At 32.7% G+C, this 25,132-nt stretch overlaps 1 protein-coding gene across 3 annotated transcripts in view; it reads left to right on the top strand.

The window, feature by feature from the left end:
* Positions 1-25,132, top strand: part of LOC143222181 (laminin subunit beta-1-like) — a 131,561-nt gene that overhangs the window by 87,071 nt on the left and 19,358 nt on the right. For all 3 annotated transcript variants that reach the window (XM_076448259.1, XM_076448260.1, XM_076448261.1), the window contains 9 exons: positions 6,434-6,530; positions 6,764-6,955; positions 11,393-11,573; positions 12,469-12,653; positions 13,307-13,542; positions 15,036-15,224; positions 19,463-19,651; positions 21,357-21,520; positions 22,886-23,027. In XM_076448259.1, the coding sequence (XP_076304374.1) occupies positions 6,434-6,530; positions 6,764-6,955; positions 11,393-11,573; positions 12,469-12,653; positions 13,307-13,542; positions 15,036-15,224; positions 19,463-19,651; positions 21,357-21,520; positions 22,886-23,027 (1,575 nt within the window). The remainder of the gene's footprint in view (positions 1-6,433; positions 6,531-6,763; positions 6,956-11,392; positions 11,574-12,468; positions 12,654-13,306; positions 13,543-15,035; positions 15,225-19,462; positions 19,652-21,356; positions 21,521-22,885; positions 23,028-25,132) is intronic.

The following is a 25,132-nucleotide window of genomic DNA, read 5'->3' as shown; positions in this document are numbered from 1 at the left end:
CATTTAGGGCAAATGTCTTCCATTTTCATTCAGAAGGGACTGGAGGGACTTGCTGGCTCTCCAAAGTCAGTAAAGAAGCTTTGATCTGGTGACATATTGGTGGAAAGATCTACATCTCAACACAGTGAACTCCTCTTGCATTCAAAGGCAATTGGGGATGTACCTATTGAGGTTACACCTCGTGCTACTTTGAATTCATCACGAGGAGTTATTATTGAGAGGGACTTGAGAGATTCTTACTGGTTTCTCCACCCAAGGAGTTTCTGCAGTGAGGCACATATACGCTTGCAAAGATGGAATTATGATGCCGACCAATGTCCTCATTCTCACATTTACGTCACCATGTCCATCTGTCACCATCAAGGCAGGTTACCTTTAATTGCAGAATATAGCAATACATTCAAAACCCTCTATGATGTTTCCAGTGTTAGCAGTTCGGGCACTCGAAGACGTCATGTTATGGTTCCTTGATGAGTGCTCATTGCAGTAGCAAGGACCGTGATGCCTATGAGTGTGAAACAAACCCTCATTGCATCAGTTGCAATGGCTTTCACCCATCCCACTTTCATTCTTGCCCTAAATGGTTGGAAGAAATAGAGGTTATGAATTGTTTTCAAATGCTGCACATTACTTATCCTGAGGCTCGAAAATAGCTGTCCACCACCTCATCTTGGATGTATGCTGCTGCACTTTGTTCCACAACTACAGTGAGATCTCCTAAAGAATCATTCTCCAAACAAATGAAAAGATTTTTCACCCCCATGGTTAAAAAAGGTTGTTGAATCAACTTCAACACCCATCTCTGTAACTTACATACATTCTAACAAACACCAAGATCCCCATCCTTTGGTGCCAGGTACAGGCATTTCCTTGGATACATCTCCTTTTCCCACCCCAAGATGCAAAATGATCATTCATTCATGTCCTCGGTCACTGAAATCCTCTTCCAACAGCAAAGACCTGCCCAAATGACCCAGGGCAGTATCCATGGAGATTGATAGACCTTCTTTAAATAAGGACAGTAAGGAAAAACAATGTGATCGTAAACAGAAGGGTTCTCCATCCAATTCATCTACACATAAATAAAAATGGCCACCCTGATACAATGGAACTGTTGTGGTTTATGTTCTAATCTGCATGACATCAAAACACTGATTGCTTCTTACCATCCTGTATGTCTTTCCTTACAGGAAACATTTCTGAAACCTGTCGATACAGTCGCCTTTTGGCGTTTTCCTTTTTTACAGAAATGACAGGCTGTGTGATGGATGAGTGCATGGAGGGGTGACACTGTTGGTTGATCAGCATGTGCCCACCCTGTCTTTGCCACTTGATACATCCTTGGATGCTGTAGCCATCTGTTTCCTTGGGTCATACCATAACTGTTTGTTCTCTCTACCTGTTGCCTGGAGAAACCTATGATCAATCAAACTTTGCTCTCATTGAACAGTTGTCATCTTCCTTTTTCATTCTGGGGGACTTTAATGGACATCTTCCCCTCTGTGGAAGTGCTGATATTAATAAGAGGGGTTTCTTTGTAGAGTGTATGCTCTCTGATCACAACCTTTCTCTTTTTAATACTGGTTCTTCTACTCATTTCCATGCACCAAGTCAGTCCTTTACTACTATTGATCTCTCAATTTGCTCTCCTTCACTATTTTTTGTGGAGGGTTGACAATAATCCATGAGGCAGTGATCATTTTCCTATAATTTGAGAGAGACTGTCCGAGGTTGATGCCACTCGACCCATGTGCCCTGGTGGAAACTGGATCAGGCAAACTGGCCCTCTTTCACTGCTCTTGCAGAAATTGATCCTGCCATCGTCTGTAAGCCATCAATAGACAACTATGTGGCAGCAGTAACTGACTGTATTATACAAGTAGCTGCTCAACGTATTCTTAAAATCTCAACACATTTTCCACTATATCCTTGTCCATGGTGGAATCCTGCCTGCCATATGGCACAGAAGGATCAAAAATGGGCCTGGTATACTTTTCGTAGATATCCCACACTTTCGAACTGCATCCCTTTCCAGCAGGGCTGTGCACATGCTCGGTGGGTAAGACGTCAAAGCCAGAAGGAATCTTTGATTATGTTCACAACTGGCATATCTTCTACCATCAGTTCCAAAGTCATATGGGACAAGAACTGAAAGATCAGTGGACAATATAATTCTGTCCCCCTCTCGATCTTGCTCTCTGATGGCCAGGATGTAGCTGATACGTGGAGCATTATTGATACTCTAGGTGAAAGCTTTTGCCAGGTATCTAGCACTTCTGCTTCTTCTTCCACCTTCTTAACCATCGGGCAGAGCAATCACCTCTTTACTTTCGAGCTGATTGTCTCTGTGACTATAATTGTCCCTTTACACTGGTGGAACTCAAACTGGCCCTTCATTGGCCTGGCACTACATTGGTTGGACCTGATGATGTACACTATGACATGTTGCACCATCCATCTCCTGCTTCTCTTGCTATTCTTCTGGTTGTTTTTGACTGGATCTGGAAGGAGAATGTTTTTCCTGATGCCTGGTACCAGGCTATTGTCCCACCTTTTTCTAAGCATGGGTAGGATCCCAAGATTCCTTGGAACTACTGTTCAGTTGCTTTGAGGAGCTGTCTCTGTAAGACCTTAGAGAGGATGGTTAATGCTCGTCTTGTTTGGGTCCTTGAATCAAACAACCTCTTGCCCACCCAATGTGGGTTCTGACGACAATAGCTCCACCATGGACCACCTGATTTGACTTGAAACGTCAATCAAACCACAACATCTTGTATCAATATTCTTTGACATTGAGAAGGCTTATGTATCATAAGCCTCTCAACATTGAGGTATGGCATTTTGCGAGACCTCCATATATTTGGGTTGCATAGCCATTTGCCCATTTTTATTAAAAATTTTTAATGGACAGGAGATTCCAAGTTTCTATGAGTTTGACACTTTCTCAGGGCTGTGTTCTGAGCGTCACACTTTGCAGTATAAAAATTAATGCTATCACTGAACAACTCTCTCTCACGTGAGGAATATTAAGTGGCAGCTACAGACTGCCCTCAATCATTTGCTGAAGTGGATCACAGCAAACTGTTTTAACTTTTCTCTCTCTAAACTGTTTGCTTGCACTTTTTTCACCAATGGGGTATTCACCCTGATCCTGAACTCTGTCTCAGGGACCACAGGCAGCACAACTTCACTGATACAAAGTTCTTGAGGCTTATCTTTGGCCATAAGCTGACCTTTATACCACACATCAAGCAGTTACAGGTTAAATGTAGTACAAGTACAAGTGCACTGAACATCCTCCGTGTTCTCTCTTCCACCACTTGGGGAGTGGATCGACATTCTATGCTAAAGATATATTGTGTTCTTATTTGATTGAAACTACTATGGATCACTGATCTATTGCTCTGCCAGACCATTGGCCTTATCAGCTCTGCACTGGGGCTTTCTGCACTTCCCCAATTCAGAGCTTATACATAGTCTCATAAATCTTCTTTGCACCACTGCCATTTGCAACTGTCTTTCCTATATGCTTTGAAACTTCTTTCCTTGTCGGAGCATCCCACCTGGGGTTGTGTTTTCCTTCCTCAGTGGGCAATACTTTATTAGAACAGACCGTCTGCCATTGCTCCTTTTGGCCTTTGTATTCAGGCACAGTTGCGTTATCCACTGGTCAGCCCATCCCACCATGGCTTCTTACGGTCCCCAATTATGACCTATCTTTAAGTCATCTGAGAAAAGTAGACACTCCTGATTGGAAATGCTGTCTGCTATTTGCTGAACATCTTTCGACCCATCCTTCCATTCCTATTTATACAGATGGTTCGGAAATCAGGTGACTGTGTGGGCTCTGCCATGGTTTGTTGTTGTTCAGTGGTTGCATACAGAATCCTCTCTATAGTGTTTGTGTTCACTGCTGAACTGTACACCATTTCTCTTGCCCTACATCACATAGATGCACTCCAATTGCACTATTTATGCTGACTCGCTTAATTCTTTACTGGCCCTGGAATTGCCTCACGTTGGTTAACACCCTGTTCTCTCTGATATTCAAAACGGACTGGCTCATTTCTCTTTAACATCTACTTTTATCCAGTTTTTCTGGATACTGGGCCATGTTGGTATTTGCGGGAACGAACTCGCCGACACTGCAGCTAAGTCTATGTGCTCTGGCACTATCACCACTGTGCCTGTCCTGTACATGGACTATGGTCCTGTATTCAAATCTTGGAGTAAGGAACGCAAAAACAAGCTTTTCCAAATAAAACTCTCCATTGGACTTTGACCGTCATTCTTCCGTAAGGATTGGAAAGAGGAAGTTGCTCTAACTAGACCAAGCATTGGTCACATTTTTTTAACTCATTGTTTTCTTACATCTAGAACGGATGCACCAGTGTGTAGTTTAACACTCGGATCACAATAAGCCACATTTTACTTTCTTGTCGTCGTTACGACTCTCAATGATGGCACCATTTTAAATATGTTCTGTCCCAAGGTTTGTCCATGACATTAGACAGTGTTATTGGTGATGGTGACACTGTCCACCTTGGTAATGTTTTTAGTTTTTTAAAGGCCATTAATCTATTTAATGCCATTTAAGTTTTTTAATTTATACATTACACCTTTTTTAATGTGGCTCCCTTTTAAAAATCACAGTTCATCTAGTTCGATTTGAAATTAGAAATTGGGCGTAACATTAAATAACACAAAACCAGGACTGGAATGGCCAACTTTAGGTGACTAGTGCTGCTGTTTGAACTACCTGTTGCTCATCCTGGCAAGCTGTTATTATAATTTTGCTACACATCTTTTGAAACCTTTTTATTACTTTTCTTTTTGAAAATGGCCATAATGTCAAATAACTTGGAACCAGGACTGGAAAGGCCAACTTCATGCGACTTAGAGTGGTTTTTATACTTACCTGTTAGTCTTCCTGGTGAGTTATGATAATTAGTTATGCTACAGAAAGTCCTTTACAACTTGAATTATTCTAGTTTTTCTCTTAACATTGTAAACTAGATGTAAATATTGGTTTAATGCTAGTTATGTGTTTTTTTTATCTTTGTTTTGCTTTACCTTAATTTCCTTTTATGAATTTTGCTAAATTTACTTTTAACTTTTTACCAGATGTTTGGCACAGATAGCCTAGCTGCTTTGTGCCATAAAACACTAAATCAACCAACCAACCATTTTAGTACATTATTTTTTATATAACAATACAACTCTAAATTTCAAATTAACTTGGAGCAATTTCAAATATGCTACAATTAAGTACATTTTAGTTGATGAGTTTTTGTGTTGTAGGTATGTTGTTTAAAAAAAATTGGATTTTGATATACATCCCAAAAAGTGCTGACTCCACAAGAAATTTGCTACTTAGGTATAAAAGAATTGGAGCACAAATTCTTGACATTAGAAACTACAGTGGGCAAGGCATTGCCATGTGGTTAGTATGATTGGATGGTGAATATAATTATTCATGATCAATTGCAGCAAACACACACTATGAACTGTGAGAGTAGTAGTCAAATTCAACTACTCAAGCATATGGTAGGTGCTTTTGATTAGTTGTTATCCTTCTAGTCTAGCAGTTAAAATTTAGGAAAACCAATGTGCAAACAGTCTTTATTTAAACTTTATATAAAATTTTGAAGGTGTAGAGTTGTATTGGAGATATTATAAGATAAAGAATGATAACAATGTTTGTAATATAACGCATACATGGTTTATGCATATCAAAACAAAGTGTAAATAAAGATGTTTATGCATGACAGTATGGTTTGCAGAGAGTTGTTTGGGATTGTGACTGTGACTCTCTGAGACTGTGATCTACAAAGAAATGATGCAAAACTGCTTCAAAAGGAATAAAAAGAGATCCAATTATAACAACATTATACTAAATCTATGGAAATCTATCTTTTATTTTGCTGCTGCTATTTGTATAGCACCATGATATGGGGCATAGGATGGTTTTTGTGCATTACATTTGAAAATGTAGAGGTTGTATATGTGTTGCATGTAATAATCAACATCTTCATAAATCTTGCTTTAATCATTTGTAGATGTTGGACTCCCCCTTTGAAAGCAATTATGGATTCATCTTGTACATAGACTTTAAATATATATTAAATATTAGGTGCTATACACAGATACATGGGGGAATAGCTACAGAAGTCATACTTTAAAAGCAAAATTTATAATTTGCCATAACTTTTACGTGGACTTTTGGTTTATGCAGTCATTTTCAAACATCAGTTGTTAACAAAACAGCAATCATATGTTAATGTAATTGTTCTTTGATATATTGTTTAGGCAGAGTATTCAAGATGAAACTTTAATTGTTATGGTTAAGTTATGTGTACTTTTCTTATATCTGTTTACCTGAGTTTTTATTGTTTCTGGAACAAATGTTTGTAAATCTGAATTATCTTTTCAGTTTGATGGACAATGTCAATGCAAAACAGGACACGGAGGAAGACGATGTAATGAATGTGAAGCAAATTATTGGGGAAATCCAGCTATCCAATGTTATCGTAAGAAAGAGTTCTTCAGAATTTTGTTCAGTAAAAGTCATCCATGAAATATGTTTAATTTTGCTTCTGAAACTGGGATAGATGTAGTTTTTTTTATTGTTCTCAGTTTGTTCTGTAACTTGATTTGAAGAACTTTACTGATTGTATCAAATTTTTTATGTTTCTTTTGTTTTTTATTTATTATTTTTGACTTTTTTAGGTGGTGTTGATATTATTTAACTTTTTCCATACAGGATGTGAATGTAATCCAGAAGGGTCAGCTACACTTCAGTGCCATAGAGACAATGGTACATGTGTGTGTTTGGAGGGTATAGCTGGTGACCAGTGTGATCACTGTGCACGAGGTCACACTGGTAGAGCACCTTACTGTGATCCATGTGGAGAATGTTTTGACAACTGGGATCTAATTATACAGGAATTGAAAGGTATTAATTTGCACAAGTCCTTTTCTCATGGTCACTTTTTCATGCCTGCATGATTTCTGTTATTATAACTGGCCTTTATATGTAACTGAGAATGGTAAATTCTTTTTTTATGGATTAGTTTAATATTTAAAGTAATTTTTATAGTTTGTCACAAATGACTTATTAGACAGTTAATTAATACCTGTAAATTATATGTATGTTATTTCTTAGAATATTTTAAATTTAAGTGAGTCTGTTTTTAATCGTGCATAAACCTTAAGACATTCGCAGTTTTTGTAAAGCTTTTCATGAAAATCTCTAGTTTAATACCTCATTTTAACTTTCCCAAAAAAGGGGTTTTCTTTTCTTTAGTTCTAAGTTCTTTTTATGACATTTTGAGTTGCCTATCTAGACAGATATTTAAACTTAAAAAGAAAGACATTTTTATTATCCATCCCACAATCTTGCAGTATTACATAGTTATAAATGTTAGTGATATTGTGCCACATATTATAGTTGTATTTTTGTAGTTTTAGTTATTGGAGATCGAATTATCCCTTCCCAGATGGGTCATAGGTGAAAGACCATGCTCTCATCTTTGTTGACTTGCATTTAAAAGTTTATTGAGATACTATTTCATGAATTTTGCTATGAAGTTTGGTATCAAACTGAAGGTTATAATTACAATTTTTGTATTTTACATTATTTTTTAATTTATATTTTTATTTCAACTAATTCTTTACCTATGAGAGCAGCAGTCATCTTCCCCACAACTGTCTGCAGGCAGTGAAGGGTGATACAGATGTGGGGACATTGTGGGCTTGAGCACCCACATCTTGCTTTCCTAACTTCTATTTCAATTTATATTTCTAATTCTATATCTATTACTGTTCTTTATTTCTTATGTGAGACTAGTGGATGGAGGTTAAGACTAATAGACAGTGTATCTGCACCACTATGTGGGTCCTACTTCAGCAGTCACCCCTAAAATCTAGGGTAACTTTTATAATTTCACATTGTAGCTTGTACCCTCTGATCTTTTCAGTTGATTGTTGAGGAGACTCTCAGTCAGTGATTCTCCATCATAAAAGGATGAAGTGTGCATGTAAGTGGTCTAATGCTAAAGAGTAAGTTAGAGGAGTTTACTAAAAAGCTAGGTCACAATGATTTCAAAGCTGCAGATGGTTGGTTGTTTTGATGGAAATCTAGGTTAGGCATTCAATATAAGAAAGCACACTGAGAAGGAGGGAGTGCTGATGTTTTAAGTGCTAAATAGTGGAATTCAATAAAATTGCCAAATTTGCTTCAGAAATTCTATGGAAAAGACATCCACAATGCTGATGAAATAAGGCTACTTTACTGTGCCGTGACATGCTTTCTGGTTCAAAGAAAGCAATGGATCATGTGACTGTGTTGTGCTGTTCAAACATGTTATGAATTGATAAGCATAAGCTGTTGGTTATTAGGAATAATTCTATGCCTCTGTGTCTTAATAGGATGAGAAATGATAGTTTACCATTTCTGTACCATGCAAACAAAATGCATGGATGACATCTGTAATTTTTGAGAAATGGCTAAAGAATTGGAATGCTGAATTGCAGTTAAAGTCAAGAAAAATGTTGCTGCTTCTTGACAATTGGAATTTCTGCACCTAATACCACACCCTTAGTCCTATGGACATGGGAATCATAAAAAACTTGAAGACATTGTATCATGGAAAATTGGTATGCTACATCCTGTAAGAAATTGAAGAAAATTTGCTGACATCATCTTCAACAGCTAAGGAAGTAAGTGCAAAGATTAATCTTTTACAAACAGTACAGTTTATTGCTGATAGTGGAGAGGAATAAACACCAAGACCATTCAGAATTGCTTTGCTCACTGTGGTTTTAAACACTGTCCTGGAGTTGCCCAATAATTATAGTGAAAATGAAGCCATTTAAGAAGTGCAATATGTCTAAAACTCTGAAGAGTTTGCATGTATTGATAACAGCTTGCATTGTTACAATGAGAATGGAGATTGTGAAGATGCAAGTGTTAATCAAATTGCAGCAAAACACAAAAAAACTTCAGAAGACCAGGAAAGTGATGAGGATGACACACCTGAGTTTGAATGAGTGACTCACTTGGAAGCCGGGAAATTTGATGATGGATTACAACATTATTTTATGAAAGAAGGCAATGTAGACAGTGCAATATCTGCACTGATTTTGTTCAGATGTAGTCAGTTAAGAAAGCACAGCAGGGTACACTCGATAAATTTCTCCGGTGTCAGTAAGCATTAAGAACTACACTAACGCAAATGCATGTATGTGCAGAAATTAAATTTTTTTAGGATAAATATTTTTGTATATTTGCACCATTTGTTTCAGATCTTGTACAGTAAGCCAAAGCTTAATACAGTACAGTATATGTTTTTGTAACTGAATAAACAAAAAAAAACTTGTCTAATGTACTCTACATATATGTACCTTTTTAAATCTTAATGAGCAGCTTCACATAACTGGGGCAATTGCTTAATTGGACCAAAGTATTCTAGTCCCAATGTGCACACATTTACTTCTATACATGACATGTGAGTAATCAATCTAAAGCTCAGAATGTCTCCTTAGTGATTTTTTTCAACCACTTTGAAATATAACTGTCTTCTTTCTTCTCAAGACAAACCTTTATGCTGGTAAATTTCATATTTTTTAGACCCAAATAAAGTTTTGTTAGTGAATTTGATGAATTATAATGCAATTATGGTATGAATATAATAATTTATGATTTTTGGTTATTCAAATATATAAAGCTTAAAAATTTTTTTTGTATTTCACATCTTCCATGTGTTAACTTCTAGACTTAGCTGTCCAAAACAAGCAGCAACTGAAAACAAAGGTCATGACTGTAAAAGATAATTGTTTCATTTATTTCTCTATTTACTGTCCTATGTTTTGAGAAAAATAAGTATTTGTTTGTAAATAGTAATGATCTATATATACATGTATAATAATTGAAAGGTGACTGTATTTTACATAATATTAGTCTACTAAAACACAGCCAAGATAGGTTACTTTGTGAAGACTAGAGATCAGTTTTATATTATTGAATATGATAACATGAATGAATGTGCACTGCATCATTATAAATTCTGTATTGTTAGCTATGCATGACTGAAAGATCAGTATAATAAAAATTAATAAATATATTTAAATGCATAATGTTATGAAATTTTAGTTTTTTGGTCTAAACATTTATACTCTTATGTTGCAACTTGTCATTCTTGAACAAAAAAGGCATAATTTACATTTTAATTTTTTATAGTAGTTACGAGATCAGTCAAATTACATGAACTTGTACAGAGATGTGTTAGTGAAAATAACCTAAAATATGATTTTTTTTTCTCATAAAAAAACGTTTGATAACAATCTGCATATTATAAGGATTTTGTTGGTGAATTTAGAAAGTATTTTGAATCTTAAATTGAAAATTGTATTGCATGTTGGTTAAAACAGCATGTGAAAAGAAAAAAGGCATGAGAAAAGCATTGCTTAACAAATCTTGATTTAATAAAAGTTATCAAATAATCTGATATTTTGCCTATCAAAGCATTGTAATGCTTACTTTAATGTATCATTTTGTATACATTAACTTACTTATTTAGAAGTAATAATATAAATATCAACATGTGCAAAATGGTTATGAGCTCAGTCCCAGGGACTGAGCCCATACTCAGAGTTATAATAAAATTATACTAAATCTATCTTTAGTTTATCATTGCTGCTACTTGTGAATTTTTTATGTAAATAATAATAGTTTCATCTGACTTTTGATGATTAGTCTTTTATATTGCTGGTTAAAATTTTACTTCTTATAGAATGTTTCTAATAATTTCAGTATAGTTTAAGCTGCTAGATAGTTTTTTGTTACTGAATACCTTACATAAAAAAAGTTTACAATAATTTAAAATTCATGTATATTTACTTCAGTGGATATTTCATAATTTATATAGATTGATAATGCCAAAGATTATACACAATATATTAATTTTTGAAGGGATAATGGTGATAATTTATTTTGGAATTGTTCTAAACCTATGACTCATTCTCAGCCAATGTAAAAAATCAAGTTTCTATGTAATAGTTAACAACAATAAACAATAGTATCATCATTAAACAAAAATTAGCATTTTATTTGAAAATCTTAACTTGTATACTTACTTACATTAGTACCATTTTTATACACTGTAGAATCAGCTTATATACCTATCTGAGCATGGAGGTCTGTGAGCTTGTGAGGGGGTCCATAAAAGTGAAAAGTTTAAGAACCACTGTTTTAACTCATATTTAAAAGTAGAAATTAAGGACAAATTGGTTTATAAGTTGAAATATCAAATGCTCCTTATTGATCATGTGAAATACTTGAATTTCACAATTCCATGAATTTAATCTACATGTATATTCATAAACTAAACAGATCGTACTTTGAGACTGGTAGATCAAGCTAAAAATATCAAAGACACTGGAGCTACAGGTGCTTACACAGATGAGTTTTCTGAGATGGAGAAAAAATTGGAAGAAGTGAGAGAGATTTTAAATAGCGCTAATGTGACAGGGGCAGATATTGATGAACTTCAGAAGCTAATAGATGAATTAAAGTAAGATTTTGACATACATTTGTTTTTAGATGAACTTTCACACCATTTTTAGGCTAAAACATTTTTCTACAGTATATTTAGCGAGTTGTTTGATAAAGTTATGATGACTCGTCTATATGTATTTCATGGATATGCAAATGCACTGAACTCTTTTCTTTTCTTTTTTTTAAATGCTGGGATTTTATTTTATGAAGTAAAGCATTGAGCACAAAAGGAGCTACTCAACATTAACTTGTGGTTTATTGTTGACAATGAAATAAAATTTTACTCTAAAATAGCATTGCTAAAAGGTTTTCCTAGACCAATGAAAAAGATAATGCAATTTATGCAAAAGTTACATACTTAATATGAAAAGACTTGGTATTACTGAATAAATATTTCAAATATGAAAGTTAGATTTAAATCTTAAATTAATTAGGTATTTTAATTGTGAGCAGAGAATCAAAAGCAGTGATTTTTACTTGGCTTCAAATTTTTTTTCAATTTGAAGGTACAATATCATTTAATTTTTGCAATCATTTTTATTTTAATATTTGAATTTAATAATTGAACAAAGAAAATTTAATTTTTTGTATTTAGTGTCATTTTTAAGGCATTTTAGAAGTATAATTTTTGTCAGTTCAATTAAAGTTTCAAAGTAATTTAAAATCTGTATCGTCTCATCAACCTTGATTAAAAAAAAAATTGTACTACTACCATGCTGTTTGAGATAAAGTAATTAACTTTATGATGTTAAGTGAATATGCCAACCATTATGCACAGATTTTAAAATGAAGATGGAAGGTGTAATACTGCATTTATCAGTATCCAAAATTTTGTGGTTTTTATTTTTAGTGTTAAAAAAAAAATAATATTCAGTGAACAAAGTTAAGACCCTACAATCATATGTTTCCAGAAAGAACCTAACAGATAGTAAAGCTGAGCTGAAAGATGTGGAAAACCACTTAAAAAATACAACAGATAGAATTTATGATGCAAATTTAGCTTTAGCAGACTTGCGACACAGAGCTGGAGACCTAACATCTGATGCACAAGACCTCAAGGACAATGCAACAGCTCTTCAAGAAGCTAATGTTGAAGGTAAAAATTCACCAAGATAAACTTAATAATGAGAAATGCTTAGGTTTGTATCTACTTTGTAGGTGTATTTCTGATTTTGACATCAAGGATCTATACTTTTTTTCCCCTATGATTAAGGAAATAAAAAGGAATTAAAACGTAGGTAACACAAAATTTTGAATTATAATGCACATGATCATGCTAATTTCATTACAATACATTAATAATAGTGGTTTAATTAAATTTCAAATGTAACTAAGTAAAATGTGACCTGTGCAAAGAAATGTTTAAAGTGTGTAGTTAAAGGTTTAACCATTTCTTTATAAAACATGGTTGCATTGAAATAAATCATGCAAACTCAGTGTGTTTTAGTATTGTATATATTTTTTTGTTTGTTGCTTTATGTACAATAATTAGTATTTATTTATGGGAGATTTATATATTTATTACTGTGATTTTTGCATTCTCATAATTCTGTGGTCACAAACTATAATTCTCTGGGGCCTGCTAGTGTAATAGAAATTTTTCATCACGTCTTAAGTGTGTATATCAGTGGCTATCTCTGTATTTGTTTTGTTGTACTTTGAATTTTTTTAGATAATTCTTAAGATAACAGTTGCTGTTACTGTTATTTTAATTAGAATAATTATTTTAGAGTTTACAATTTTTCTAAGGTGCCTTCAATATAACAAAGGATGCCCAACGAAGGTCAAGGGCTGCTGAGGGTCAGGTTAAGGATACAATACCTCTTATTTATGATTCTGAACGTCAGCGACGTCGTACAGAAAATCTCCTAGAGCAGGCCCAAGGTGGTTATAATAAAAGTTTTGAAGAAAATGAAGCAGCTCTGAATGATATAGCAGATCAAATAGACAGACTAGAAGGTGGTATCACTGATATCAACAATATGGTAAGTTATGCTGCACATCACAAAAGGTGCACACTGATCATCAATATTTAGTATTAAAACTACACATTTTCTAGGAGTTAAAATGTGAAAGTGAAATTAATGTAGCATCAACTGCTTGACTAGTTGTACAATACTAACTGTTAAAGTAAGGAATGCTAAGAAAGTCATGAGAATTTGGATACTTTTTTTTATTTGACATATCTTAAAAAATTTAGCTTAATTTTGGTTCACATTTGACAGTAATTGATAATCAACATCTTTAATAAAAAGGTTAAAATTACTAAAAATGCTATTTCTTTATTAATTATGTTTATCTGCTTCACCTGACAAAGGGCACATTTATGATAATAAGGTCTGTTTTCAATTGTGTGGTCTTTGAAGTGTGTTGTAAAAAATATGGAATGCTTTCAACAGAGCACTGAGATACATTAATGAACAGTATATAATGAACAGAAACTTTACATTCTGAAGTACAAAAAAAAACTAGCTAATCAACATTGCAACATTGTTTTAAGTTGTCTGAAGTTAATGGAAAGTTAGACCAGAAAGCTACAGTATTTTGTTTAACAAGTATGTTTTACTGTAAACCTCACGTTTTTCTTAACATTCAACTATTAGATTCATCTATAATATGTTGAAGCTTCTTTCTGCTTTTCACATTCACTTTTTCCCTGTTCAATTTAATGCAAGAATATTATTGGAATACTTATTTATACATTGAAACATTTTATTTAAGATTACAAACATATTATTCAGCATTTCTGGCATCTAAGGAAAGTAATTTGCCATAGTCAAGAATAGTTGTAAATATTTGAAAGAACATAATTAAGCTTGGGCATAAAGAGTATTTCTGTCTTACTATAATTATGAAATATATTTCTGTCTTGTCTTGTATTTTATTTTCACACTGCTGCACAAAAATCGCAAGAATGAACTGGTCTTATGTCCATGTTAAAATCTGGTTATGTTTCACATAAAAGTAACTAGAATTTTTTATAATGCTTTAATATGAATATAACATTATATCATCAATGGTTTCTTTCTTTTTTCTTGCCATTTTAACTGAGACTTTGTTTCATATGCTTTAGTTTTTTTTTGTATATATGCCAATTTTAGTCTATATGTATGAAGCATTATGTATTACAATTTCTGTTTTTCATGAGTAACATCTAGGTTCAACCTAAAAAAATAAAATTTTCTTTTTATAAACTTCAAGCAGGATATTGCAGCAAAGTTTTATAGTAAACATTTTGCATCCTTCAGATTTTTCTGTAGTTATACATAAAACTTGTGCTTTATGTTTTAATAGTTTAAGATTAAGTGTTGATGCAAATTATTATAAATGGAAGAGTTTCTTTGAATCTTTAATGCAATACAGTCTATACAACATAGTTTTTTTATTTTTCAAGTACTTTTATGATAATAACTAAATGTTTATTCATTTTTAAGTTGACTTAAACCATGCAAGAGTTAATGCAGTATATTACATACAGGTGTGTGATGGAACTGGAAATGTGGACAGGTGTGACTCACTTTGTGGTGGAGCTGGCTGTGAGAAGTGTGGTGGAATTAGCTGTGGAGAAGGAGCTGTTACTAAAGCTGATAATGCTCTAGATTTAGCTGAAGAAGCTGAGAAAATTCTTAATCAGAAAGAAGGTGCAGCAAAAGATTTATTTGAGAAAGTAAGAAATATATACAAACTAGTCTCAACCAACAAACATTTGCAGTAATTTTATGCCCTTAGCTTGAATTTTCATTATTTTTTCATTTTCATGCATATAGTTTAAACTATTTTTTCTTGGAGGTATTCAGTGATACATTGATAATCCTGGTCTATTTGAAAAATAATAGTATGCAGTGAAACAAACTCACATAAAGCTCATAGAATTTGTATTTAATCTAATACCCCTTTTTATTTCTTGTATAGGAAGTTACATGCAGGTTAAGTATGGTTTGTGTGAAATACTTTGCAAGTAAAATAACTAAATAACATTGTGCCATTGTAAATCATACCCATCCTGAATGTTCCCTATTATGAGAATTATGACATTTTTTTCTAGGCATCCTCTCATCTCTAATTAATTTATGACCCTTCAAATAAGTACAAATTTTAATGTAAATTACTTATTAAAACGTTATCATTGCTCAGGCAAAACACAACTTTCACAGCCTTCAAGCTTATGGTTACAGAGCCATGAAATAAACAACCAGCCTGTCACATCCTGTCTTTCAGATATTGTCAATAATTATTTTTGACTTTCAATACTATATTATTTAAAATCAGTATAAAGCCAAAATTTTCATCTGTCAAATGATGTATTCTATTACATTGTTTTTTGGTACAGAGAATAACTAATTTCACTTTCATTACAAGCTTTATTTCTAAAAGAAACTCATTGACTAGCTTAGATGAACTTGTGATGGCTCTTATCACCTAGTTAAAAAGCTAGAAAAATAGTGGTAGTTACAGGAAATTGCCTGTGTAATTTAATATAAGTATAAAAAAGTAGGTGTAACTTGGTAAATGCATGTAATAAATATGTATTGATAATGCAATGGTTTGGTACTGAATATCTAGTGAATTTGTTTGTTTGTTTTTTATTTACTGTGGTGCAATATTATGTAACACAGCTACCATTATATAAGCAATTTTGTATATTAAAATACCAACATGGTACATTCTTATTACCATTCTGCTACATTTTAAGCACCTTTCCATTACCTTTTTGGTAACTTGATGCTACTTTTTATTGTTTTCTACCTCTTTGTAGTATTTTGTTTATACCTTTCAGTTCAACACAAATACTTTCAGTATAGCCATTTGCAAAATTTTTTGATACAACATTACAAGTAGCAAAAATAAATATTGTAGTTTTTTATATACAAAAAATTACAAAAACAAATTTATATATAATTCCAGTACAGTCTATATTTACTTTGTATCAGGCTATTGCTGTGGGAGTAGGTGAGATTTCCTAAGTGGCTTATGATAGTAAATATAAAAGACCAATTCAATTTGACAGACCAATACAGCTATCAATAAAATTACAAATCAATATGTTTGAGGTTTGTATTTTCGATTTGTATTTTCATTTTTCTGCCAAGGAATACAATATTATTATATGCCAAAACAATGTTAATAAGTTAATCATTATAAACATTATTTACTAATAAAGTTGCCCCTAAATTTATGCCAAAAATGAATATTTTTTTTTATGCAGTGAGAAGCTCTGACAAATTTGGTTTATGAATTAACAGTTATGTCATTGTATTCTCTATTTTACTTTTGTCTTGAATGCATTTCAAATTTGGCTATATTATATTCTGTGCATTTTAGTTGCTATATTTTATGTGTAAATTAGTTTGCAGTTTTGACAAATATGAGTGTATTACTTTATTTGAAAGTATTTTTAATCAGGAACTGGTATCTAACACACTTGCTTGGTGCATGGTTAACAAGAGTTTCTGCCATCTGCATTTCAACTTCATCATCCTGGCATTTGGGGTGAATTTGTTTACATGCCTTTATTGAAAAATAAACTCATTATTGCAATTTACAGAAACATTGTCAAATATATCAAACCTAAGATTTTAGCCCTTTAACACTGCAAAATTTATAAAATTAAGAATATTCCTGTGACATATAAATGTGGTAGTGAGGTCAAGTATAATGTATTAAAGTACATTATCTAATACAAACTTTATGTATCATTGATTTCTTATAAATAGTCTTTTTTTTTGTTATTATCTAACTGATGCTTTCTGAATACTATTGTTTTCATTGCATAGTCAGTCAACTAACTGGGCTTATTGTGACAAAACTATATAAAATGGAAAATGTTTAAAAAATTATTAAATAGGTTGTTTTTATCATTTCTACAGTATTGATTAAAACTGAAAATACTCAGATTTTACATACTGATAATTATTCTGTACAGTGGAAGGTTTTGGAATTTTGCTTATTCTTCCTTCTCTTCAATGTTGGAGCCAGACCAGAGGTGGAAAGTCTCCAACTTTTCAAACATTCTTCATACAGAATCCTTAAAGTTATTCCCTAAAACACTCAGGACAGCAAACTGGTCTTTTCTTACTTTTCTTTCTCTGGTCTGGGTTTTCTGATAGCTTGGTACAGGTTTTGTCCAAATTCTCCTATGTATCTGTTTGTTTCTCCACTACTTCTACCTTTTGTGATGTACTCAAATGATGGACTCTTTTTCTTTTTATGTGAAATTTAATATTCTTAAATTATTACTACTTAATAGCACTGTGTTGTAAAGTTATGTTCTGACTACATAAATAAAACAATGTTATTATGTAGTTGCTATATAGTGGCACAATGTTATGAAGGTACGTTATTACTATGCATATGCTAGACATTATTTGGACATTACCATGCCACTATACAGTACTATGTAGTAAATATGTAGTTGTTTGATGGGAAGTGCCATTGAAAGTTGACAGAAAAAAAAGAAAGAAAAAAAGATTAGGACTAGTTAAGTACTTTATCTTTTCCATGTGTAAGTTTTATTTATTGTTATCAAAATAACTAAAATGTAAAAACAGGAATTGTTTTACATTGGTTAATGTTGGATTAGGTAAAATAATAATAGAGTAAAAGGTTTTCATGACTTGCAATGAAACCTTGTAGAATGGACAGCAACTGCCTGTTGTGGAGACATAAGTGTAGAGGACAACATTTTGAAAGTCTACCGCCTTTCGCCTGCTGGCGGAAGACTTTCAAAACGTTGTCCTCTACACTTGTGTCTCCACAACAGGCAGTTGCTGTCCATTCTACAAAGTTTCATCATGAATACTCTGCCTAAACAATGAAACCAAGAATTTCATAATCTGTGTTCATGAGCAGCTCATGCCTAATGTAATTCAATAGCATAACATAAGCTGTACTTTGAGAATTGATTTATAACTTACAATAGTGCAAGTAGTAGTTATACAAGGTTCAAAGGGCATTAATGCAATAAAATTCAAGTACAGGTAGATATATTTTGTTACAAGTTTAAAGCTGTTTAGAATAAACAAATGCAGTTTCACAATAAAATCTGAAGTCATTCTAGAAAGAAGAATGGTAATTTAGATTTATTTCAAATTCTCATCTTTTTTATGTCATTGGTCAAATTGATGACCTTTGTTTAGAGTTAAGGTAGAAGAAATAATGGATAAAGTATAAAGTTTTACTGGGAAGAATGTTTGGAATTTATTCAGGAGGCTTTAGAGGTTAGACAAATGAAATCTGAGTTTTTTGAGATGAAGAAAAGTAATTTGAGTGCTACTTAGGAAACAACTTTGTACTGAGAATAGTAAAATATGTGTATGTGTTTGCATATATCTGTTTGTATGTATGTATATATGTGAACAAACCTTTAGTAAGAATATTTAATTTAAATATCAAAATTTTTTTATGTACAAGAGGCTTGTAATGTTTAGAAAACTCTGAAAAGTTATGTGAAGTTTCTCGTACTGTAATAAAAGTTATAATACGGAATCTATGAAAAGTACAAAATGATTTTTGAGGTAGGTCAGTTCACCTCAACTCATAAGGATATTTTAAGAAATATTTAACATTTGAGCATTTGTTGAAATAATAAAACTCCTTTTTAATAAGCTTATTGTTAATATTCTACTAATAAGTACCTAACATACCATGAGTTTATTGAGATTTGGCTCTGTGTTCTTCAGTAATAAGGAGTAGTACACTTTTCAAACAAGTTATTTTGTGTATATGTTGTTTATACTAAGACATAATTAATTATAATAAAATCCTCATGATTATATTATAACATTTTTACAAGTGAGTGGACGGAACATGATGATGCATACATTAAAACATAAACGTTATTACATTTTCATCATTTATATTAAAACCTTAAAATTTTAACAAAATGGTATTTTGACTGTTTGTTAGGTAAGAGATGCTAAAAATGATGCTGATTTAGCTCTAGAAGAGGCCAAGCTAGCCTATGCTCATGCTCAATCAGCTAGAAACTTTTCTGAAAATGCAACTGCAGATATTGAAGAACTTTTAGACAGAATTGAAGACTTTCTTTCTGCTCAAGGAGCTAGACCTGCAGAAATACAGGCTTTGGCAGAAGAGGTAAAAAAAAATATGTATTTGTTAATTATCTAGATAAAATTGTCACAAAATCTTGACATAAGATGAACCTTCATGCTTAGGTGTGTTGCAGCTATATGAATTGCCATTTTTATTGTAAAATATCACATGATATTTTGCATATTATTCTAAGATGTTTTCAAGTTTCTTATATCTGAAATATGTACCTTGTATATGAAAATGTTTTGTAGATGTATTAAACCTGGAAAATAACATTACTAACCATTACAGTTGTACAAGCGAGCAGTATTAGAGCTAATGAAGGTGTTAAATCTGGGTTAGGTTTAACCTGGGAATTAGAATTGCAGATGGCAACATTAAAGGCTCAATGCATGATATACAGTTAAACACGCTCCAAATTATCAGCTTTGGGAACATTATAACCATAATAATAATAATAATTAATTTTGTTAAGAGTAACTGTGGCCAGTGGGTGCTAATGAGTGATTGCCCTCATTCTATTCAGCATGTATAAATTAGGGATGGATTAGTCTGTGATCTGGCCAATTTGCCCATAAGAGGTTTAGGTGGACAAATGCCAAATATCCATTTAACCTGGAAGAGGACTAAAATAGTCCTTTCAGCCATGGGGGCATTATGAGAATTCATTATCAATTTGTTGGTAAAAGAGTAACCCAAGAGTTGGCAGTGGGTGATGATGACTAGTTGTTACACAACTCCCTTCAAACATGTGGTCAGCTATCAGTCAGTTACCTCTTTCTTTCTTTGTGAATCTGACGATCACTGAAGAAGGTCGAAATGTTGTTCGCTCCTCTATATAAAAATTTTTTACAAATATATTTTTCTCTACAAGTGGATTTTCTCATCATCACTGACTAAACATTTGTGTTTTCATGTTATAATCTGTAGTCATTTCAGAATGAAAAAAACATAACTTGTATTTCCAAATATTTTTTTATAGTGGTTACAAGGTTGATCAGGTTGAGAGACCTCACATAATTATTGTAGAGAAAATAACAGACAGTATATAAACCTTTACTGAAAATAAACATTCAAAATATATTATGAGGTTTTAGAGATTGGAAAAATAACATTTTAATTTTTTGGGATGAAAATTTTACTATAATATGAAAAATGCTTCACACTGAGATTGGTAACAAAATAGACTCAATATTATCACAAAGAAACCTTTAGTAAAAATTCTTTGTTAGAAAAAAATCTGATTTTTTTGTGTGCAAATGACTTATTCTTTACTAAAAATCCACCAAATTATGTGAAGGTAAATGTACTGCATCAGAAATTATAGCATAAATACTTGCGTTTGTTATACGTAGTCCATCACGGAAGGGTTAATCTATTCAACAGATAAGAGTACAGTAATACCAATACACTGTTTTAAGAATAAAACATTGCTGTTAAAGCTCTCAAACCTAATGGCTCTTGTATTACCCAATCACACCTTTTCATAATCCATCATTTTTCTAGTCATTAAATCTGATAGAGCACAACAACAGCACATACTGCAGAGTACACTACAGTAACTACTTTATATTTGATATCTTTAACAATGTTTGTTAATCCACAAATAATCAGTACTTTTATCATCTGCCATTTTTTTTCTCTAGTATACTTCTAGCAGCTAGAAAATTATTTGATCAGTTATAATTTTTAAAGCTGGAAGAGCATTTTAGTACATTATTAAAGCCAATGTTTAACTTCTTACCAGTGTCTAGACTTGAAGATTTCCCTCCAACCAGAACAAATTACAGAGCTTGCCCAGCAGATTAATCACACTATTAAGAGCCTAACAGATATTGATGCTATTTTGAATGCCACTGCGGATGACTTGGCTCTTGCTAAAGGTCTCAAGGAACGAGCTGACCAAGCAAAGTAAGTATCTTAAAGTTGAATATATTCTTGAATTGCAAATAAAACAGTGTATTTATTAATTTACATAATTTTTAAAAATTCAAGTTGCATATATGTAAAATGTGTTTTATATTGTTTTTAACATGGATATTTTGGACCCATACCTCATTGTTATAATCTAAGTTGCATGCTCAGTTTTGCTAAATCTGATGGCTGTGCATCTTAACAATAGCCTGCAGTATAGCTTCAATTGCAAAATTTTGTAATGATATAATGTACAAAGCACAGTGCTCCTTCCTGTGGGCTCATCATAGTCCATTTAGTGTACAAGGGCAGTGATCTTTCCTTGCTTGTTTCAACAGTACAATCCTATGAAATCCATAGGCATTGTGTCTGATTAATTGACCAGTATATCTTTATGTGAAATATGATAAATATTCATTTCTTTCTTCAGTTATTTGAAGTGTGGGACATTGAATTGTATGCATGACTGGAAGACTTGTCTTGGTGAATCCATAACCCATGGGCTTCAATTTCATATAAAATCAGCACATCTGTGTAGTGTGTAGGATCAACAACTTTAGTCTGGTAGTATATAGAGTTCATCTAACCTTTTATATCCACTATTTTGATTCCTAACTTTCTATTGGAACAGTATCCAGAAATGTTAATGAATTCCTTTGAAAAGTTTTGTATGTCAAATACCATTTGGAATATTTCTTTAACCCAAACAATTAGAAAATGACACAATTCTTATAATGATTATGAAGGGACACACACTTTGTCATTCTTTTCTATCAAGGGTGCTATTCATACAGCTTTCCACAGTTGGTTTATCTTTCCTGGATACATTGTCCAAGCAGTTTGTGTATACGTGACTTGTGTTACTTTCATAGATTATTTTTCTTCATTATGTTTTTTACCATTGTTTGAGACATGTGAGCAGCTTTTTACCTCTGACCTCTGTAGTACAATATGCTCAGGTACATACAAATATATTTCTGATGTTTCATTCCACCAAAACTTTGTATTGAGTCTTATTATCAGCAGATTTGCTTATTAAAAATCATTTTGATGCTGTGCCCCAACTGCCATTACTAGGGTTAAAATAATGTTTAAAATTAATGAGAAGTTTGGTGACCATATGCTTATCAGTAACTTGTAGCCTTTACACAGAATTATGTGTAATAAATAGTACAGTAATAAATTGTGTGGAAATTGTGTTGAAGAGCAATTATTCCTGGTTATTAAAGTAAACTGCTTGAATGATTTGTGTTTTAGGATTTTATTTGAATTACTTGAAATATTCAACCAGTTTCAACTTACAAACTTCAAAAATATGCAAATTTGCTTTTTTCAGTTCAAAATTAAATAACTTGTGTTTAGGATCAATGCAGATGGCATACTAGGTAATGCCCAGCTAGTACAGCAGCTGTTAGATGAAGCTGAAGAGGCACAAGAAAAGGCAAAAGCAGCTATTGATGGAGCTAAAGGGGACATTGGTGCTGCTGAAGTAGATTTGGCACAAGTAAGATGGACCTTTTTTATACTCTTATAAGAAGTGAAGTGTGAAAGACTGTAATTAACTACCTTTAAGCTGCATTGTTTTGTGTTTTAATATGTTTTGGGAATGACTTATTCTCTTTTATTGTTATATACCTTTTAAGGTTTGGTTTGGTTTTTGAATTTTGCTCAAAACTACACGATGGCTATCTGCACTAGTCATCCCAAATTTAGCGGTGTAAGACCAGAGCGAAGGCAGCTAGTCATCACCACCCACTGTCAACTCTTGGACTATTTCCAATGAATAGTGGGATTGACCGTGACATTATAATGTCCTGTGACTGATAGGCGAGCATGTTTGGTGTGATGGGGATTCGAATCCATGACCCTCAGATTACGAATTGAGTGTATTAACCACCTGGCCATCATGCTGGGCTATTTTTAATTAAGAAGTAGGATTGATTGAATTTTAAGTAGTTGTAAACATTTCAATACTTTTTTTTAATATAATTCTCAAATGTTTGACATTAATTTAAAAATGGTACATGGAAATTATTAATGTATTTTACATAGTTTTTATTACGTATATGATCAAAATGCAGCCTACCATCAATGTTGATAATCAATGTAATCTTTGTAAGAAAACAGTACTACTATGCAAACTCTTCAAATGATAATTTTACAGGAGAAAGTGGAATGCACTATGTTGTATGTATCTTTTGACAGTGAAACAAATGTACAATGTAAATGTTTGTTGCTCTTTTACAAAATAATTTTCATTTGTTTAAAGTTTTATACCGTTTAATTGATGTGCCTGATTTCCATATATAACTGATTACAAGTGCATTAAATATGAATTTTTTTAGCCTCATTATGAATGTACCTTTCATGAAAAGAATCATAAATTTGATTAATAACTTTAGGATGAACAGTAGAATGATGGCAGCAACAATAACAAACATTTGATACATGGGTGTACAGTAAAAATGTAATTTTTGAATGCTTTCAAATATACTTATTCCATCCTCAGTAAGATATGTTCAATTGGGTACAAATATTTAAGAAGTTTAGACATTTTATAAAGAATAAATAAAATATTGAATGAAAGGATGAAGTAAACTAAAAGAGAAACAAATAAATAAGAAAGAATAAAATAGTGCAACAATTGTAGCAATGTTATACAAGTTATTCAGAACAGATTCAATTATAGTGAAGCAGTGTTATTATTTAATGCTGAAAGATCATTTATAATAGATAAACTTTCTTTAATTTAAAGGTCAATATTGGATGATTCAAAGGAGATGACTTTGAAATCTGTAATCAAGATGGAGTAGTTGTTGTTTTCACATTTGTGTGAATTGTTGATTCTGGTGGATTTTGTAGTTTTTTTTTTAACCAGTTCTGCTTGATATTCCCATGTTTTTGCAGGCTTGCATGAGTAAATGGTGTACATTTGTGCAAATGTAAGTAATATTACAGAGATGATCCTGGAACACACCAGAGATAAGCAACAGTTTTTTAACTCTGAATAGATTTTATACTTTAAAACCTGATTTAACTATCATTTGTTCAGGCAATATTTAAAAAATAATGAATTTCCTATAGTGTGACACATTTTCTTTAGGCATCTTCTCTACCCCTTAAGGTGGATTTCTGTATGTAGTGAGGGAATCTTCCAGAAAAGGTTCTGTATTTTCAATTTACCTTCTCTCAGATCTAAACATTCACCCACATGTTTGTTGTGCATAGCAACCTATGAAGGAGAGGAGAGAGTCGTGGTGGTTGAGGAATCCAACACCAGCACACCACTTTGGCTTTGAATTTTTGTAGATGTACTCCAGCAGAGTCGTTTGCAAAATATCTGAAGAATCTTTTGTTCTCCATGCTTAAAATAGTTGACAGATATGTGTTGACTTCCATCTCTCTCCCTGCCACTCTTTTCAGTGACTGCTCAGTTTTACTTCCTTTGGCCTTGGGTTCAAGTGTTTCCTCATGTCCATCCTCTTCTGCAATTCCAAGAAGTAAAATGACCATTCATTCACACTCTCAGTCACTGGAATATTTGTCCATACAGAGATCTGCCTCTCAACCCAGGTCTGGATCCCTAAGATCAAAAGACCTTTGTCCAAT

Source organism: Tachypleus tridentatus, chromosome 8, assembly GCF_004210375.1.
Source record: "Tachypleus tridentatus isolate NWPU-2018 chromosome 8, ASM421037v1, whole genome shotgun sequence".
NCBI lineage: Eukaryota > Metazoa > Arthropoda > Merostomata > Xiphosura > Limulidae > Tachypleus > Tachypleus tridentatus.
This window is presented reverse-complemented; position numbering and strand designations above follow the sequence as displayed.